Source organism: Rana temporaria, chromosome 5, assembly GCF_905171775.1.
Source record: "Rana temporaria chromosome 5, aRanTem1.1, whole genome shotgun sequence".
In the NCBI taxonomy this organism is placed as follows: domain Eukaryota; kingdom Metazoa; phylum Chordata; class Amphibia; order Anura; family Ranidae; genus Rana; species Rana temporaria.
In genome coordinates, this window is record NC_053493.1 from 369,714,550 (window position 1) to 369,735,830 (window position 21,281).

General features: G+C 45.6%; 1 protein-coding gene across 1 annotated transcript in view; it reads left to right on the forward strand.

Moving 5' to 3' along the window:
- The window catches only part of ATP6V1C1 (ATPase H+ transporting V1 subunit C1), a 96,644-nt gene that overhangs the window by 37,347 nt on the left and 38,016 nt on the right, over window positions 1-21,281 (forward strand). Inside the window, exons 4-5 of the mRNA XM_040354817.1 lie at window positions 11,774-11,859; window positions 15,422-15,516. Of these exons, the coding sequence (XP_040210751.1) occupies window positions 11,774-11,859; window positions 15,422-15,516 (181 nt within the window). The remainder of the gene's footprint in view (window positions 1-11,773; window positions 11,860-15,421; window positions 15,517-21,281) is intronic.

Consider the following 21,281-nt stretch of genomic DNA (forward strand, 5'->3'; position numbering starts at 1 on the left):
AAAGAAGGGAGATGCTCCATCTAGGCTAGGAGGTAGAGGTATCTGTTCTGCCCTCAGCCCATGGCACAAACTCAGAAGAATATCCAAACATGGACTAAGAAGTCCATGTGATGGGAAACTGTTCCTCTTTACCATTTTCCTGGGCCAACAGACATTCCAGGTCTCTAATGGGATCTACTTCAATAGCCCAATCCCCAAGGTAGGGCATGCCTGTCGATTTCCAGTGTCGGGGGATCACTGTCGCAGCAAGGAAGTGACCATATGTGAAGCAAGGTACCCCTAGAACCTAGACATCTCCAGAAAGCAATAGGGAGGGATTGAAATGTCTTATAGTAGCAGGGCATCTGTACCATCTGGTCACTAACTTAAGCCCTGTCTCTTGGGTTTTGGTTGCTAAAGAAAGCCTGTGTCACAAAATAAACATTTTTGCCAGTCTACATATGAAATAGAATGTCACAGTTCTGATTCCCCAGTCTGTGTATGATGGGAGGTCAGGAGAAGAAATGTTAAGTAGTAAAGTTGAGAGACTACATGGGTTGGGGGGGCAGCCTGAAAGTGCATGTCATTGAATCCTGACTTGGGCAAGTCTCCTGCATTCATCTTTACGTCAAGGCTCAAACTCGGACCTACTCATGGCAGGCGGGAAGGCAGGGGTCCCAACGAAGATTGAACTAAGATTTTAAGATTTTCCCAGAAGTGTCTGATGGGTAAGGTCAGCCAAAAGAGACGGATCATCAGGACATACCGCCAAGGGTCCCTGGTAGAGCACAAAGCTCAATCGAGTTAAAGTTGTTTTTACTAGCTGGACCCAGAGTTTGGATGTAGCATGGTGAAACCAGTCCCCAATATGTGTAAGTACTGCTGCTTTATGATACAGAGGAACAGAGGAGCATCTGAGACTCCAGCTCCCCCACCCCCCGCTTTCGGGAAAGTGAGGGTTTCATATTTTATCCTGGGACATGCCGCTCCCCAGATAAAACTGGATAACAGCCGACAAAGCTTCCTAAAGTATGAGATCAATATCAGTGGTGGTCTGTCCATTAGGGGCATCTGGGTGCCGCCCCCTCTATCCACACCACCCCCTATATAAATAAGAGATTCATGCATAGCATGAATCTATCCACGACTGTCGCGACCACTCCCTATTCATGTGTCTGGCCCCTTTCAGGATACCGGCACCTGAATTACAGCGGCGGGGGTGTTTTTTTTTGAAGCGCTTAATTAGAGACATAGGCTTCAAAATAGTTTAGGGCTTGTGGCGCAGAGCGTTGCCCCATTAGCCCACCCAGGTGTTACAACAGCAAATGAATATTTGCTGTTGTAACACTGATCCTCAATCCGGCCAATCAGAAGCAGGTCTGAGAGCCGTTTTCCGATTGACCAAAAAAAGAAAATTCCCAATTGCCCGCTGAGAAGGAGGGAGAAAACTGAAGCTTCTGGGATGCCCGTTGAGAGCAGGGGAAGGGAAAGCCGCCATCGCTGATCAAGGGAAGCCCGGGAGAGGCCCACAATAGATGGGGTAAGTGCTCTAGACCCCACCATCGGCCGCCAACTGGTCGATATGTAGGTAGGGATGGTTTGGAATAAATATAAGAATCGAGGGAAGGACATCCATTTTCAAAGCGTTCAACTTTCCAAACCAAGAAAGCCGCTTGGTGGCGTAGGAGGATAAATCTGCCTGGGTTTTGAGGAGAAGGAGTGAAATTTGCATAGAGAAGCTGTGACGCTTGCGCTGGATGTTGATTCCTAAATATCGAATAGACGTAGAGCCTGTCTTGAAAGGAAATGAGGATGAAAGGTGTTGTAGAGCCGCCCATGAGATATTGAGAATTTCTGACTTACTTTATAGTTGCTTTTTTGCTCTGAATTCCTTAAACTCCTGTATAATTGAGGGCAAGGACAAGTGGGGTTGGGTCACAAACATTAGCAGATCTGCAAAGAGGGTGATTTTTTAGTATGAACAGAACCGTAATACCCTTAATAGTGGCGGTATTGTGCAGGGTGACAGCCAAGTGTTCCATAGTGAGGACGTAGAGGAGGGGGGACAAAGGGCAACCCTGTCTCATTCCCATATGGAATACAGGGGAAAAAATAACAATTTATTCAGATTCTGGCAGACGGTGAGGAGTAAAAGGACATTATCTTGGTTAGCATTTGGGGACCTAGTCTTATCTGCTGCAGAGACCGTTTAAGAAATTGCCAGTCGACACGGTCATATGCTTTCTCAGCATCAACTGTCAGGAGACAAAGGGGGATGTCATGCGTGCAGCTAGAAGAAGGATTTTCAGGGTATTATCCCTAGCTTCACGTCCACTCACTAAACCAACCTGCTCTAAATGTATTAAGTTGGGTAATAGGGGCTGTAATCTATTAGGCAACACCATGGCAAACACTTTCAGATCAACTCCTATCAGATAATCCGCACAAAGAGTTAGGTCCTTGTCTGGTTTTGGGATGAGGAAGATATGAGCCTCAAGTGTTTGCGGAGGGAATACTGAATCTTCTGATAATAAGGAATTAAACACTTTAGTTAAAAAGGGACTAAGGAGGGGAGCAAAGAGTTTGTAGAATTTAGGAGTGAAGCAATGTACTGCTGAATGTAAACCGCACCGGACTCTGCCCCAAAACCGGACCCACATATGTGAATGGAGCCTAACAGTTTTTATTGGATTAGAAGGGTTAAAACGAGTAATATTTTAAATGCTGTGTCCCCACTGTTGGAAATGTTTCTTTTCCAGTCACCTGGATATTGTGTAAACGGCAATCTCCCTCATGGGGACACATACAACATTTGAATCTGAGCTTCATGGCTCTTATAAACAAATGAAAACATCTTCATCTTCTGGTTTCCACACTCACTGTTATTTCTAGACATTGGCATAAACAAGATACCCCTCCGCTGTCGGAATGGGCATGCGAGATGAATTTTACCCATCACCTGGAAATAATCCCCCCCCCCAGGGATAGGGTCACTTGGGATTCTTTTGAACTATATGGTCCATATCTGTACATTGTAAACACTCTTCAGACTTCATCTTGAATTTATGGGGTTTATTATACCTTACTATCTACTGGAGTTCAGAAGGTCTGGAGGTGATGTCCAGCACCCTTTTTCTTCCTTATCTGCCCCTTCACCCCTTCCCTGAACCCCCACCCCACGAAGAAACGGGCTGACCAGCGAAACGTGTTCAGTCTTTGGTATCCCAATATTTACCTGAATCAAACAATTGCATTGTGAAATAATCAAATGTAGTCAATCATGTATTGGGGTATTTGGGGTGAATTGTATAAGAAGCAGCACATATGTATGAGGAACAGTATTTAACAGATGTTTTATCATTAAAGTTCTTTAGCTTTTCTTCATTAAGGCTCTCACATATATTCTGTAATTTAATTTAGGATTTGAAACTCTCTAAAAGATATTTGCAGCTAAAAAATTTCCTTTTTGGATACAGTAATTCGATTTACAGTGCGATTTATGTGGTGTGACTTTGCATATTCTGTGAGGCCAAGTTGCACTGGAAATCACACCAGAGTAATGCAGCAACCTTTTCCAAATTCACACCATTCTGAGTCACATTGATTAGAACTGACACCATTGAAAACAATGAAATTTCCCTTGACATGCGGTTCTGTGCAACTCCATCTCATCAGAAGGCACACTAGTGTGAACCAGGCCTTGTACTATCACAGGCACGCAGAAATAAAAACCTGACGGGTTCTAAACCCTCATCACTCTACTGGAAAATGTTTTATTTCTGTTTGTGTTCCAATTTGGAGAATGTTTCCTCCCTTCCTGTTCTGTCTGACTCCTATTTAAGCCAGTTTTGGTTTACATTTTTTCAGCTTCTTTGAAATTGTGTGCATGTGCAGAAGTCATCCCTTTGGGAGTCGTAGGTCAGAACCACTCTCGTCCTTTTCTGATCGTTTTTTTCCATTTGAAATGAATAAAAGCGCATCAAAATCGACTCGCGTCACGATGCACTTTGCATTGCCTATCAATGAGCCTAATAACATCGCGTTACAACGCACGTTGACATGCAGTTTGATATGGTCCCAAAGATAACTGGTCAAGCCCTGCTCAATTGAGTCTATTCAGGCCCTATATGTAAACGCTGGATCCGCATAAAGCACTGCGATGAAATTCACAGTGCGCTGCTAACTTCTGGCGCTCATATAATGGGAGGTACAGAAACCTGGTTTCAGGACAGCTCAAAATCAATCTATGACAAATTACTACCCAGCAACTATAGCATCATGACTAAGAATAGACAAACTAAAAAAGGTGGTGGCATATGCATTATTTACAACACTAATTTGATTTGCCAAGAAATCTCCTCTTCTCCCTATAATACCTTTGAACACCTAGCAGCGAAATGCTTAGTGAATGATAACGCAGCATTCACATTCGCAATCATCTACAGTAGGTGAACCCGATTTTGTGTCAATCTCGCTCTCTTTCTCAGCGAGATTGAGCACCTACGAGCCCCATCGCGGGAGCCAGCGCCGAGCTGGCTTGCCGCGATGGAGACAGAGCCGTCATAGAAGCGACGGGAGATCCGACTTGGATTCCCGCCAATTCTACACGTGTGCGGCGTTTGTTATGAATCCTGAAGGGGAAGTCCCCGCCGGATTTTAAATAAAAATCCGGCATGGGTCCCCCCTCAGGAGCATACCGGGCCCTTAGGTCTGTTATGGGTTGTAAGGAGAGCCCCCCTACGCCGGAAAAAACGGCGTAGGGGGTCCCCCTACAATCCATACCAGACCCGTATCCAAAGCACGCTACCCGGCCAGCCAGGAAGGGAGTGGGGACGAGCGAGCGCCCCCTCCTGAGCCGTACCAGGCTGCATGCCCTCAACATGGGGGGGTTGGGTGCTCTGGGGCAGGGGGGCGCACTGCGGCCCCCCCACCTCAGAGCACCCTGTCCCCATGTTGATGAGGACAGGGCCCCTTCCCGACAACCCTGGCCGTTGGTTGTCGGGGTATGCGGGCGGGAGGCTTATCGGAATCTGGGAGCCCCCTTTAATAAGGGGGCCCCCAGATACCGGCCCCCCACCCTAAGTGAATGAGTATGGGGTACATCGTACCCCTACCCATTCACCTGCAAGAAAAGTGGTAAAAACACAAATAAACCACACAGTGTATTAAAATATTTTATTTTTCTGCTCCGGAGGCCGCCCCCTGTCTTCTTTATTAGCTCTTTTACCAGGGGGGGCTTCTTCTTTGACGTCTTCGGGTGGGTGGGGGCCGCCGTCTGGTTCTCTTCCACCGCCGGGGGGGGTGGCTTTTAAAAAAGCCCCCACCCCCCCGGCGGGTTTCCTCCGGCGGGGCTCTTCTTCTTCCGCTATCCCGACGGGTCTTCTCAACTCTCCGGGGTTCTCCTTCTGTCTTCGCCGCTCTCCGTTGTTGACTCGGCGCACCCCGGTTCTTCGTCTCGCTGTCCGGTGTCTTCTTCCGTGCTGTACGTCTTCTCCTTCCGTGCTGTGATGAGTTCTTCTTCCGTGCTGTGACGTCATGTTCTTCACTTCTCTCCTTCTCCCGATGTTGACTCGCCGGTCCTCCTCGCTGAAATGACGGATGCGCGCCTTGCATCGGACCTATATAGGCCTCACAGTCCCATCATGCTCTGTACCTACCCATGTGATACCTACCACGTGGTAGGTATCACATGGGTAGGTACAGAGCATGATGGGACTGTGAGGCCTATATAGGTCCGATGCAAGGCGCGCATCCGTCATTTCAGCGAGGAGGACCGGCGAGTCAACATCGGGAGAAGGAGAGAAGTGAAGAACATGACGTCACAGCACGGAAGAAGAACTCATCACAGCACGGAAGGAGAAGACGTACAGCACGGAAGAAGACACCGGACAGCGAGACGAAGAACCGGGGTGCGCCGAGTCAACAACGGAGAGCGGCGAAGACAGAAGGAGAACCCCGGAGAGTTGAGAAGACCCGTCGGGATAGCGGAAGAAGAGCCCCGCCGGAGGAAACCCGCCGGGGGGGGTGGGGGCTTTTTTAAAAGCCACCCCCCCCGGCGGTGGAAGAGAACCAGACGGCGGCCCCCACCCACCCGAAGACGTCAAAGAAGAAGCCCCCCCTGGTAAAAGAGCTAATAAAGAAGACAGGGGGCGGCCTCCGGAGCAGAAAAATAAAATATTTTAATACACTGTGTGGTTTATTTGTGTTTTTACCACTTTTCTTGCAGGTGAATGGGTAGGGGTACGATGTACCCCATACTCATTCACTTAGGGTGGGGGGCCGGTATCTGGGGGCCCCCTTATTAAAGGGGGCTCCCAGATTCCGATAAGCCTCCCGCCCGCATACCCCGACAACCAACGGCCAGGGTTGTCGGGAAGGGGCCCTGTCCTCATCAACATGGGGACAGGGTGCTCTGAGGTGGGGGGGCCGCAGTGCGCCCCCCTGCCCCAGAGCACCCAACCCCCCCATGTTGAGGGCATGCAGCCTGGTACGGCTCAGGAGGGGGGGGGGGGCGCTCGCTCGTCCCCACTCCCTTCCTGGCTGGCCGGGTAGCGTGCTTTGGATACGGGTCTGGTATGGATTGTAGGGGGACCCCTACGCCGTTTTTTTCGGCGTAGAGGGGGCTCTCCTTGCAACCCATAACAGACCTAAGGGCCCGGTATGCTCCTGAGGGGGGGACCCATGCCGGATTTTTATTTAAAATCCGGCGGGGACTTCCCCCTCAGGATTCATAACAAACGCCGCACACGTGTAGAATTGGCGGGAATCCAAGTCGGATCTCCCGTCGCTTCTATGACGCGCTTGCTGGGATGTGCTGTCACTATTCCAGTGAGTGTGAGATGTCGGCGAGATCTCGGCACCCTGTCGCCGAGTATCAGCGCGACGCTGTCGTGCTGAAACCACAATATCACAAACACCTACTGTATAGGCCTCCTGGCCCTCTGGCCCAATTTCTCTCTGATTTTGCCGACTTCTCTATGCAACTTTAATTGCTTTGCAATCATGAAGTGATTCAGGGTGACTTAAACATATGGCTAGACGATTTACGGAACCAGGACGCTCAAGATCTCCTGGATGACATGCAGGCTTTACATTTCACCCAGCATATCAAGGAACCCACTCATATCAAGGGCCATACTCCTATATGCCCTTATCCTATTCGGTATTTCCATTTCAAAAGTGACGATACAAAAAATTGTGTGGTCGGATCACTTTTTGATTTCATATGTTCTTCCCGACTTTGCTCTTAAAAGAATACAGGCGGGTAATAATATGCATAAATCAATTCCATTTCGAAAACTTAAGCCTGTGAACTGTGATGAATTCAAGAACTGCTATATTAAAACTGACGAGAATGAGGAGAATAAGCTTATTGATGATCTCGAAGAAGGTGTTCTCCAATTAGAGCGTGCCTTGGACGATTTTGAATCTAGGCTTAAAAAATCATTGAACGAAGTGGCGCCCTTTCAGGAGGCTAACAACCGACCGAGATTACAGAAATCCCAACCGTGGTATACATCTAGCCTCCTCCCTCTCAAAAAAAAGAGACAGTTCTTGGAGCGAAAATGGCTAAAATCTCAATGCAATTTGGACAAACAAGCCTACCGCATACATTGCAGAGGTTATGCCAAGGCAGTAAAAACGCTAAAAATAACACATTATAATACCAAAATTAGCGTCGCCCCTAACAAAACGGGAGAACTGTTTGCCATAGTCCGGGAGATTTTTGAGCCAAATAGATTCTACTCCAAGATTATGGCGTACCCACAACTGTGTAATGATATCCACCAGTCTTTAATTTAAAAAGTGGAGAAAATCCGTGCTCGATCCTCCTTAGCACCCCCCCTGTGCAACACCAAAAGCCAAAACCACCCTGGAAAAACTACGTAAATTTCGCCCAGTGTCAGAGGGGGAAATCAGAGCTATCGTATCAAAACTGAAACCAACCAGTTATCCTGATGACCCCTGCCCTGCCTGGTTCATTCAGAAGCATGTAGACACTCTGGTTATTGACATCTGCAGAGTAATTAATTTGTCCCTCCGCCTGGGTATAGTGCCATCTAGATTCAAGAGAGCAATCATACTCCCATTATTGAAAAAAGTGTGCCTGGACCCCACGATACTTACCAACTACTGCCCAATTTCTCTACTGCCTTTTCTATCTAAGATCCTGGAGCAGGTTGTGTTTATCCAGCTGCAAGAGCAGTTTGAGTAACACGGTCTATTCCATGACTGCCAGTCAGGATTTCGACCCGGGCGCGGTATGGAGATGTCTGCCCTAGATATGAGGGAATGTCTATTGGGTGTCCGCGACACGGGGGGGGTCTGCAGCCTTGGTGCTGCTGGACCTCTCCGCGGCGTTTGATACCATTGACCATTCTATCCTTCTCTCTAGAATGCAATCCTTATTTGGCTGTGAGGACTCAGTGTTAAATTGGATTAGATCCTTCTTGTCCGAAAGAACGCACTCCATAAAAATGGAGTGTCCCGCTCAAACACCCAGCTATTGACCTGCGGGGTACCTCAGGGCTCTGCCCTTTCTCCCTTATTCTTTAAATGCTATATGCGCCCACTTGCCGACCTTATTACCAGCTATGGTCTAGGCTGCCAGATCTACGCGGATGACACGCAGATCTTGGCAGACCTTGCAAGTGGACCTAATATGCCTGACCAGCTGAATAAGGGACTATCTAACATCCAAAAATGGATGGACACAAACAGGCTAGGCCTTAACGCCAAAAAAACTGAGCTTTTGCTGAATGGCCAACAGGCCAATTCTACCTTCTTACCTGCCTGGCCATCCTCGTTCGGCCCTGCCCCAACTCCAGCTAAGCAGGTTAAAAATCTGGGTATCATTTTTGATGGTGAATTAAGCTTCGTACCTCACGCAAAATATTGCATAAAATTTAGCCAACTACCATCTGCAATTATTACAAACAATTAAGAACCTTTTCACTCAAAACAACCGTATGATCTTAGTTCATGGACTTATCCACACTAGGTTAGATTTCTCTAACGTGTTCTTTCTAGGGCTCCCACAGAAGTGGACAAAACGGTTGCAGATCACACAGAACCATGTGGCAAGACTAGTCACAAACTGCCCAAGGCAGAATCGCATCTCCCCGGTGCTTAAGGATCTACACTGGCTCCCGATAGCAAAACGGGTCGAGTTCAAGGCTCTCTGTCTGGTGTTTCGGGCCTATTGGCAACTAGGCCCGATGTACTTATCGAATATGACACAACACTACTGTCCACCCAGAGAGCTTCGTTCAACTGACGCCCTGTTAGCGATTATTCAACCTAGTCGCTTAGCTTCAAAGGGTGGCCGCCAGCTCCAAACACTGGGGAATTCTCTTTGGAACCAGCTCCCTCATCAGCTCCGAGCATCCTCCTCCTTGATGGCCTTCCGTAAAGGCTTGAAAACACTGCTTTTTTTCACAAGCCTATGGATAGACACTTGGCCATCCGTCTCTGCCTTAATCCCAGGCTGCGCTCCATGGTCAGGGAGTAGGGATAGGCTCCTTGTGTCCTGCCCCCCTCTCCCTTCTTTTTATATTTCTGTTTACTTCTTGCTTGTTCCCCTCTTTTACTTAGATGTCCTAGTCTCTTCTCTTTGCTCCGGGGAACTGGATATCCCCAGCTTGCTGGTAAGCGCTTAGACGCAAGTTTCACAACTCGCATTCGGCGCTCTATAAGCATTTATTTTGTGACTGATTCTGTCACACATGGTCATCAGTTGTCAGAATGCCAGCAGTTAGCCTGACTGTTCTGGAAGTTTGTCATTATACTGACATGCCTTTTCTGAAGATTATTTAACATATAAGATGGGAATGTGGTGTTTGTGTGAGAATAGAGGGAAGAATAACTGGGGCACAGATGGGATATGGAGAGCTAAGGATGCTGAAAATTGATTGTGATGGACAGGGGCAAAAGGAATCCCATCAGCCTTTTTTTGGCACGAGCAGTGTCACTCCTTGGGTCCAGCTATTACAAGCAGGTGCTATATTCACTGTGGGTCTAACAGTCATTTTGTTAAAGGATTTGTAAAGGCATTACCCAAATGTGTTCCCAAACTTTCCTCTTCCCATCTACTGCATTAATTGTTTCCTTTACCCGGTGCCTTTTAGTGAGCAAAAGCTTTTATTTATTTTTTATATATAAAAGAAAAAATTGGCATAACAAAATTGTTACGTCCAAAACACTGGTAGGTAATGCATAGAAAGAGTCCAGGCCAGGTAGAGAAAAATTGTCCCAACACCACAAGCACCCTTCTAGGATCCCAGCTATAATTTCAAAGGTTGCTAGGGGGACGTGCAGAACTCCCCCTGCCCCCCCCCCCCCCCATCGGGCGACCCCGAGCATCCAACCATCCTGAGGCCTCAGTGGAAGTTGTGAAGAAATATACCTTTCTGTTATTCACAGTGCGCAATTTAGCTGGGTACAGCATACTATAGATCAAATTCAGATCTTGAATTGGCTTCTTCACCTGCTGAAAGGAGGCTCTTTGTTTCTGGGTGGCAGCGGAGAAGTCAGAATATATAAAGAAATCTGGTAGCCATTGAACTCCAATTCAAGCCCCATCCTGGCCCCTTTCAATATATTCTTCCGATCACCGAAATGCAGGATCTTTACAATCATCATAGGTCTTCGGTTGTGCTCCATCCACGCCCTTTCTATGGTGAGCAGGTTAGTGAAAGTACCAGGAGCCATGTGCTCTTTGAGCCACACCTCTAAGAACTCCTCAGAGTGTTTCCCCTCTGCTCCCTTAAGGAACCTCACCAACCTTATATTATTCCTTCTCATACGATCCTCCATATTGGCCATCTTTAAAGTATGCTCAGAGAGGGTTTTCTTTGCCACCTGAACAGCAGTGTCCATAGGTCTGACAGTGTCCTCCACATAGGCAATATGGTGGTCTATAACCTGTGCCTTTTCTCTGAGCTTCTGCATATCATGTTTCATGAATGAGAATTCCAATTTAAGTTCCCCAAAGTGATCAATTAACTTGTTCTGGTAGCCCTGTATGGCCACCATAATTTGTGTAAGGGATGGTTCCTCTTCCTCCACCTCCCTGCCAGCTCTGTGCATTTGGGCATCCTACCTATCTAAAGATCTCCCTCTGTGGTCTGGGACTCACCTGATCTGGTGGGGGAGACGCTGGCTGAGCAGCCTCCACATGTCTCTGCAGCGATGGCCCTTCCTCCTGCCCCTCCTATGCATCAGCACCATCTTGGGAGCCCCAGGTAAAGCGGGTCAGCCGTTCTCCCGGCGTTTTGGGCCAGGGTGGCACCCCTGGAGGTGCCTGTGAGGATCCTGCACACATGCCCCAGCAGTCCAGGTCAAAATTCAAACGTTTTGCTCACAGGATCACGGCAGAATCAACCTGCAAAGAGAGCTCTGTCCCTGCAGTCCTCACATGCTGCGCATGCAAAAGCTTTTATTACTCCTTGTCACAACATCACCAGACTTACAAAATTCTTGCAGGAGAAGAGGCTGGGAGGTTGGCAGTTCCATATGTTGGCACTTTCAGTGTCTTGCTTGCATAATCACAAGTCACAGATCTGGAATACCTAGGCAGCCAGTGAATTCATAATTCTTAACTCCTGAAATGAATACGTGTTATAGTTTAGGGGCTCAAAGTCCTGATAAGCCAGACAGCTAGCATTTTCTAAAGGCGATCGTCATTGGCAGCCAATGTATTTCACTAAACACAGGATCCTTGTTGGAAAATACAATTTTAATATCCAGCTCCAGGTGCTCTAATTAATCAAATCCTTTTGTTTTTGTCACTTAGAACGGTGAAGAAGGTGGCACAGTACATGGCTGATGTGTTAGAGGACAGCAGAGACAAGGTGCAAGAAAACCTGCTGGCCAGTGGAGGTATTGTATCATTCTAATCCAACTTTTCCTTACAAAATATCATGTTTACACATTAGAAAAGGGCAGTTGTGACTCAAGCAGTTACATTATACATTACTCTACTTACACTGACCTTATTCATTGGTATATGAGGGAGTTGGAGAAATTGGATGGTGAGTGGATGTAGTTTATCCCTCCTCAACCTTATTTACACCCTTAATATATAAATGTCTCTGCTCCCCCTCTCGCCTCTCCCCCCTCCCTCTCGCCTCTCCCTCCCTCTCCCATTCCCCCCTCTCCCGCTCCTTTTTTTCTTCCAAACTGTACACAAGTTCCTCTAGTCTCTCCTGATACATTTACTTTTCCCCTCAGACTTTTCATAATTTTTGTTGCCCATACCTGGACTCCATATCTTATTTATTGATATTGTATAGTAAGCTAGGAGTCCAAGACTGAGCACTATTCAAAATGAGGTCTCAGGACTACTTTCCTCCTGCTAATGATTTTTCTATTGATAACTCAAGATCTGAGTTGTATTGGGGATTGTGGACCTCCTGCTGGTGACCGGTTTAGTGACAAATAAAGATCTATATAGAACAATTATGACTCCCCCCACTGGTGATAACTGAATATTCATATAGGACAATCAGGACCTCCTTCTCCTGCTAATGATTCTTCTAGTGATAACTCAAGATCTACTATAAATAAGGGAATGAGGACCTCCTGCTGGTGACCCCTCTAGTGAAAACCAGAACCCCTTCCTCCTGCTGGTGATATCGCTAGTGATAACTAAAGATCTAAACAGTGGGGGGAAACAAAGTATTTGATCTCCTGTTGATTTTGTACGTTTGCCCACTGACAAAGAAATTATCAGTCTGTAATTTTAATGGTAGGTTTATTTTAACAGTGAGAGACAGAAAAACGGCAAAAATGTCCAGATAAACGCATTTCAAAAAAGTTATAAATTGATTTGCTTTTTAATAAGTGAAATAAGTATTTGATCCCCAGTTCACATCATGGATGCAGTTCCGTGCGCTTTTTTTCTGCACTAAAATTGCATGCAGTGTTTTCTATGTATTCCAATGGCTCTAGTTCACACCAATGCGGTCAGTTTCAGGTCAGTTTCAGCACCGGAAACTGACTGCACTGGTGTTAACTAGAGCCATTGGAATACATGGAAAACACTGTGCATACATTTTTAGGGCCGATTCAAACCACAAAAATGCACTCCGGATACGTTCCGGATCAGTTTTTGCTTGCAGTTCACACCACACAGTTCTAGTGCATTTTTTGATACAATTTGCTAGGTTCCAGTACAGTTCTACTTTTTTTTTCTGAACCGGAAACTGACTGCACTGGTGTGAACTACAGCCATTGGAATACATGGAAAATGCTGCATGCATTTTAAGTGCTGAAAAAAAGCGCACAGAACTAAATCTGTTGTGAACTAGCACTCAAAGGGAGTGCTACTAATCTCAGATTGTTACCTGTATAATAAACATCTGTCCACAGAAACAATCAATCAGATTCCAATCTCTCCACCATGACAAGACCAAATGGCTGTCCAAGGATGTCGGGGACAAGATTGTAGACCTACACAAGGCTGGAATGGGCTAAAAGACCATCGCCAAGCAGCTTGCTGACAGGGTGACACTAGTTGGTGCGATTATTCTCAAATGGAAGAAAAGCAAAATAACTGTCAATCTCCCTCTGTCTGGGGCTCCATGCAAGATCTCACCTCGTGGAGTTTTAATAAACCGCGAGGAATCCGCCCAGAACTACACAAGAGAATCTTGTCATTGATCTCAAGACAGCTTGGACCATAGTCGCCATGAAAACAATTGGTAACACACTACGGACTATGCCGTCAAGGACTGAAATCCTGCAGTGCCCGCAAGGTCCCCCTGCTCAAAAAAGCACATGTACAGGCCCATCTGAAGTTTGCTAATGAACATCTGAATGATTCAGAGGAGAACTGGGTGAAAGTGTTGAGGTCAGAGGAGACAAAAATCGAGCCTTTTGGCATCAACTCAACTTCCTGTGTTTGGAGGAGGAGGAATTCTGCCTATGGCCACAAGAACACCGTGCCCGCCGTCAAACATGGAGGTGCACATTTTATGCTTTGGGTAGGGTTTTTTTTAAGGGGGACAAGACAACTTCACCGCATTAAAGGGACGATGGATGGGGGCATGTACCGTCATAGGGTTCTTCCCTCAGCTAGGGCTTTGAGAATGGGTCGTAGATGGGTATTCCAGCATGACGGTGACCCCAAACACATGGGCAAGACAACAAAGGAGTGGCTCAAGAAAAAGCACATCCCATAGAAAATATGTGGAGGGAAGTGAAGGTTTCGAGTTACCAAACGTCGGCCTCAAAACTTTAATGACTTGGAGAGGATCTGCAAAGAGGAGTGGGACAAAATCCCTCCTGAAAAGTGTGCAAACCTGGTGGCCAACTACAAGAAACGTCTGACCTCTGTGATTGCCAACAAGGGTTTTGCCACCAAGTACAAAGTCCTGTTTTGCAAAGTGATCAAATACTTATTTCACTCCTTAAAATGCAAATCAATTTATAACTTTTTTGAAATGCGTTTTTCTGGTTTTATTTGAAGTACACCTGGATACAATGCATTATTCTCTCTCACTGTTAAAATTAGACTGAAAATGTATTTGTCAGTGGGCAAACGTACAAAATAAGCAGGGGATCAAATATGTTTTTCCCTCACTGTATAAGGGAACCAGAACCTGCTTCCTCCTGCTGGTGATATCTCTCTAGTGATAACTAAAGATCTATAGAGGGGAACCAGAACCATTTCACCTCCTGCTGGTGATATCTCTAGTGATAACTAAATATCTATCGAGTGATACACCCCAGAACTTTGTTTTCCCCACTGCCAGGCCACACGGTCTTCTAATTTTGCAATCATATAAAATAAACACCTCCCCAATAATTTTTCCTTTAGTTCTGGCCAACGCTGTGCCCCCAATATTGTACTCTATCAGAGGATTCTTTTCCCAAAGTGCATTATTTGAAGTGCAGCCTCCACTGATTTGATCAATCTTCCAGCAATTCCAGATCATGTTCCATGTTACAGGCACCTTCAAGAATATCAACACCTCTGTGTTTTCAGCAAAAAGTCTACCTGGCCAACCAAACTCAGTCATAACCTTCCCACAAAACCTCTGCTTTATTCATTCCTGAAAGGTTTTTAATGTATATTTTATTATTTGAAGCCAGCTCGTGTTTCATGATCCCTCAGAAGTTGAAAAAAGAATATGTAATATGCATGCACGGTACAATGGTTTGATTACAATGGACCCGAAGAAATGTCTGAAATGATAGGTTATGCTACCTAGTTCTGGAAGGAGCAGTCAAATAACTGTGATTATACAGTAAAGACCTCTCTCAGCATAGTAGCTCTACTTATAGAGGGAACAGAAGTTATCAGATGTTCCTTGATAGAATCGCTGCCTTCGAAGAGTGTAGACTAGGAAGGAATGTGACCCTTGTGACCCATTTGTGTGATTTAGCAGCACATGTCAATGCCACACTATCCCTCACTGCTGTCTCCTCTCTCTTTCAGTGGACCTAGTCACATATGTCACAAGATTCCAGTGGGACATGGCAAAGTACCCAATTAAGCAGTCGCTGAAGAACATTTCTGAAATAATCGCTAAAGTAAGATTCAATGACTTCAATATCATTTTCTGTAGCCCAGGGTGAGAAAACCTGTTATTATAGAAAAGGAGCTTGTTGGGGAGCTGTGTATTTCAGTCCTATGAGGGTCACATAGGGTGACCGGTAAAATGCTGCTCTTTTCAGTTACATAATTTAGCCCATTGCATGGAACAGACCGTGATGGGTGTGGGACTTTTTATATACAGTATCACATAAGTACACCCCTCACATTTTTGTAATTATTTTATTACATCTTTTCATGTGACAACACTGAAGAAATGACACTTTGCTACAATGTAAAGTAGTGAGTGTACAGCTTTTATAACAGTGTAAAATTGCTGTACCTTCAAAATAACTCAACACACAGCCATTAATGTCTAAACCGCTGGCAAAAAAAGTGACTATACCCCTAAGTGGAAATGTCCAAATTGGGCCCAAAGTGTCAATATTTTGTGTGGCCACCATTATTTTCCAGCATTGCCTTAACCCTCTTGGGCATGGAGTTCACCAGAGCTTCACAGGTTGCCAATTGGAGTCCTCCACCGTCCATTTGAGGATGCCCCACAGATGCTCAATAGGGTTTAGGTCTGGAGACATGCTTGGCCAGTCCATCACCTTTACCCTCAGCTTCTTTAGCAAGGCAGTGGATGTCTTGGATGTCTTATGTTGGAATACTGCCCTGCGGCCCAGTCTCCGAAGGAAAGGGGATCATGCTTTGCTTCAGTATTTCACAGTACGTGTTGGCATTCATGGTTCCCTCAATGAACTGTAGCTCGCCAGTGCTGACAGCTTTCACTCAGCCCCAGACCATGACACCCCTACCACCATGCTTGACTGTAGGCAAGACACACTTGTCTTTGTCCTCCTCATCCTGTTGCCGCCACACACACTTGACACCATCTGAACCAAAAAAGTTTGTCTTGGATTACTGGAACCATGTCCTGTGGTCTGATGAGACAATGTCCTTAGTCTGCTTGTTTTCAGCAAACTGTTTGCTGGGCTTTCTTGTGCATCATCTTTAGAAGAGGCTTCCTTCTGGGACGACAGCCATGCAGATTAATTTGATGTGGTGTGCGGTGTATGGTCTAAGCACTGATGGGCTGACCCCCCACCCCTTCAACCTCTGCAGCAATGCTGGCAGCACTCATACGTCTATTTTCCAAAGACAACCTCCGGTTATGATGCTGAGTATGTGCACTCAACTTCTTTGGTCGACCAAGGCGAGGCCTGTTCTGAGTGGAACCTGTCCTGTTAAACTGCTGTATGGTCTTGCCCACCGTGCTGCAGCTCAGTTTCAGGGTACTGGCAATCTTCTTATAGCCCAGGTCATTTTTATGTAGAGAAACAATTCTTTTTTTCCGAACCTCAGAGTTTTTTTGCCATGAGGTGCCTTGTTGAACTTCCAGTGACCAGTATGAGAGCGATAACACCAAATTTAACACAGCTGCTCTCCATTCACACCTGAGACCATATAACACTAATGAGTCACATGACACCAGGGAGGGAAAATGGCTAATTGGGCCCAATTTGCACATTTTCTCTTAAAGGCGTACTCACTTTTGTTGCCAGAGATTTAGACATTAATGGCTGTGTGTTGAGTTATTTTGAGGGGACAGCAAATTTACTGTTATACAAGCTGTACACTTACTACTTTACATTGTAGCAAAGTGTAATTTCTTCAGTGTTTTGATGTTCTGTCAGCCTTTTCACCCAGCAGCAGGCTCTCACAGCAGAGTGAAAGAAATAGAACCATGAGCATCACTTTCCTCGCATATACAGCTGTGGCCAAAAGTTTTGAGACTGACACAAATCTTAATTTTCACAGTCTGCCGCCTCAGTTATTGCAAGTTGCATATACTTCAGAATGTTATGAAGAGTAATCAGATGAATTACAATTAATTGCAAAGTCCCTCTTTGCCATGAAAATAAATTTAGTCTCATAAAAAACAACATTGCCACTGCGTTTGTGAAGAAGGCTTAAGTGCCGGTTCACACATGAAAGTCAGCACGACTTTGTGAGGCAACTTCAAGTTGCCTCCAGGACAGGCAACTTTGCCAGTGGGCAATCAAACAATAATCGGCTCTGTGGGAGGGAGGGGTTTGCCTGAGAAAACTATTTTCTCTTCCTGTAAAGTTGCTTCAGTTAAGACAGTGATCCGACTTTGGAGGCGACTTCCATTAAAATCAATGGGTACAAGTCGCCTAGAAGTCGGGTTGAAGTAGTACAGAAACCTTTTCTGAAGTCAGAGCGACTTCAGTAGTGTACATTAAGACGGCTCTCATTCACTTTAATTTCTCATGTCGCGCCACTTGGGGTGTCTTGGGGCGACACAAGTCGGAACCCAAGTCGCTATAGTGTGAACGGGCACGTAGGGTGGCCTGTAAAGTCCAGCAAGAGCCCAGGACCGTCTCCTACAGTTGATTTTAGCTGCAGGATCAGGGCCCCACCAGTGCAGAGCTGGCTCAGGAATAGCAGCAGGCAAGTGTGAGTACATCTGCACGCCCAGAGAGGAGAAAACTTTTGGAGGATGGTCTGGTGTCATGAAGGGCAGCATAGAAGCCACTTCTCTCCAGGAAAAACATCAGAGACTGACTGATATTCTGCAAAACGTTCAGGGATTGGATTGCTGAGGACTGGGGAAAAGTAATTTTCTCTGATAAATCCCCTTTCCCATTGTTTGGAGCATCTGGAAAAAACCTTGTCCGGAGAAGAAAAGGCGAGCGTTACTATTAGTCCTGTGTCATGCCAACAGTAAAGCATCCTGAGACCATTTATGTGTGGTGTTGCTTCTCAGCCAAGGGAGTGGACTCACTCACAATTTTTGCCTAAGAACACGCCATGATTAAAGAATGGTACAAAAACATCCGCCGAGAACAACTTATCCCAACCATCCAAGAACAGTTTGATGAACAATGCCTTTTCCAGCATGATTGAGCACCTTGCCATAAGGCAAAAGTGATAACTAAGTGATTTGGGGAACAAAACATTGAAATTTTGGATCCATGACCAGGAAACTCCCCAGACCTTAAAGCGGGGGTTCACCCAAAAAAAATAATTTCTAACATTAAATTGAGCCGAGTTGTGAGAATGACATTAGGCTGTTTTTTTTTTTTTTCCTTGCCGTACATACCGTTTTATCTATATTTTAACCACGGCTTCCGGGTATGTAATCTGCGGGACTGGGCGTTCCTATTCACATGTTGATTGACATGCTTCCGACCGGTGTATATAGCGCGTCACGAGTTGCCGAAAAAAGCCGAACGTCGGTGCGCAGGCGCCGTATAGAACCGACTCGCAGTCCGGCTTCTTTCGGCAACTCGTGACGCGATGTATTCGCCGGTCGGAACCGTGTCAATCAATTAACATGTGAATAGGAACGCCCAGTCCTGCAGATTACATACCCGGAAGCCGCGGTGAAAATATAGATAAAACGGTATGTACGGTAAGGAAATAAAAAAAAAAACAGCCTAATGTCATTCTCACAACTCGGCTCAATGTTAGAAATCTTTTTTTGAGTAAACCCCCGCTTTAATCCCATTGAGAGCTTGTGGTCAGTCCTCCAGAGGCAGGTGAGCAAAAAAATACCCAACAAATTCTGACAAACTCCAACCATTGATTCTGCAAGAATGGGCTGCCATCAGTCAGGATGTGGCCCAGAAGTTGATTGACAGCATGCCAGGGTGAATTGCAGAGATCTTGACGACAAAGAACAGTCAATACTGCAAATATTGGGTCTTTTCATAAACTTAATGTAATTGTCAATAAAAAGCCTTTGACACTTATAAATGCTTGTATTGTACTTCAGTATACCAGAGTAACATCTGACAGATCTAAGAACATTGAGGCAGCAGACTTTGTGAAAATTAATATTTTATGTCATTCTCAAAACTTTTGGCCTCAGCTGTATAAAGGCCTATGGACATCTTGGACTAATTGAGGTTTGGCTACCAGGTAAAAGATTTTAGGATTGGAGGCTTCATAGCTCTACAAAGTCTTCAGGACCCAGTACAGAACTTATGACAATTCAGAGAAAACTAAAAAAGTTTGTTTTCTCTTTATAAGACCTAAACCACTGTGCCAATCGCCACACTCTTGTCAGCGCTAAAGATGGGGAAGGCCCTCAGGAGAGCAAATCCTTAGGTAGGCTCAAATAAGCGCCTCTTAACACCGCTCGAATCATCCAAACCGCACACTAAATCGGCCTTGCTGCCCACCTTAGTTCGGGGCAACCAATACTGAAATAAAAGCAAAGGAAGAAGGCTCACCGGCCTTCTGCAATACCATAAAAACTCTTTGCCAATGAACTTACAAAGGTACAGAACATAGTGCATGATTTGGTCGCAGCACAGGAAACATGTCCATCCACAGGGGCACAGCTAGCACGTTTCAAGGGAAGTACCCACTTTCTCAGTGCTGACCAGTACCTTTTGTTCACAATCTATATATAGTGGTGCACTAAATGCAATAAGCCTTCAAGCCCACCCCTCAAAGGAAGCAGGGGGTGCCAAAGGTCGTCACAAAAGCACTGAATACACATAAACCTAGAGCCCTTCTGGGCACCAATCCTGCACTGAGTAATAGAGACCATGGGGCACACTTAACATGTGCAGGGGAGAAACCAAGGTGACCTAAACAAATTGACCACTATCCTCCCAGGTGGTGCCTCACAATATATAGAATGGATCAATGTGAGTTAATGTTTCAAAAAAGCTTTTATATATATATATATATATATATATATTAAACAGTTTGTATATGTGCCTCCCACTTTTTAAGGGACCAAAAGTAATGGGCCAATTGGCTTCTCAGCTGTTTTATGGCCAGGTGTGTGTTATTCCCTCATTATCCCATTTACAAGGAGCAGATAAAAGGTCCAGAGTTCATTTCAAGTGTGCTATTTGCATTTGGAATCTGTTGCTCTCAACTCTCAATATGAGATCCAAAGAGCTGTCACTATCAGTGAAGCAAGCCATCATTAGTCTGAAAAAACAAAACAAACCCATCAGAGAGATAGCAAAAATATTAGGTGTGGCCAAATCAACTGTTTGGAACATCCTTAAAAAAAAAGAACGCACCGGTGAGCTCAGCAACACCAAAAGACCCGGAACACCACAGATAACAACTGTGGTGGATGACCGAAGAATTCTTTCCCTGGTGAGGAAAACACCCTTCACAACAGTTGGCCAGATCAAGAACACTCTCCAGGAGGTAGGTGTATGTGCGTCAAAGTCAACAACCAAGAGAAGACTTCACCAGAGTAAATACAGAGGGTTCACCACAAGATGTAAACCATTGGTGAGCCTCAAAAACAGGAAGGCCAGATTCGTTTGCCAAACAACATCTAAAAAAAGCCTTCCCAGTTCTGAAACAACAGTCTATGGACAGATGAGACCAAGATCAACTTGTACCAGAGTGATGGGAAGAGAAGAGTATGGAGAAGGAAAGGAACTGCTCATGATCCAAAGCATACCACCTCATCAGTGAAGCATGGTGGTGGTAGTGTCATGGCGTGGGCATGTATGGCTGCCTATGGAACAGGTTCTCTTGTATTTATTGATGTGACTGCTGACAAAAGCAGCAAGATGAATTCTGAAGTGGTTCTGGCAATATTATTATCTGACCCGAAGCTTACTGCGAAAGCAACCAGAGTTTTTTTAAGGGAAAGAAGTGGAATGTTATGCAATGGCCAAGTCAATCACCTGACCTGAATCCGATTGAGCATGCATTTCACTTGCTGAAGGCAAAACTGAAGGGAAAATTCCCC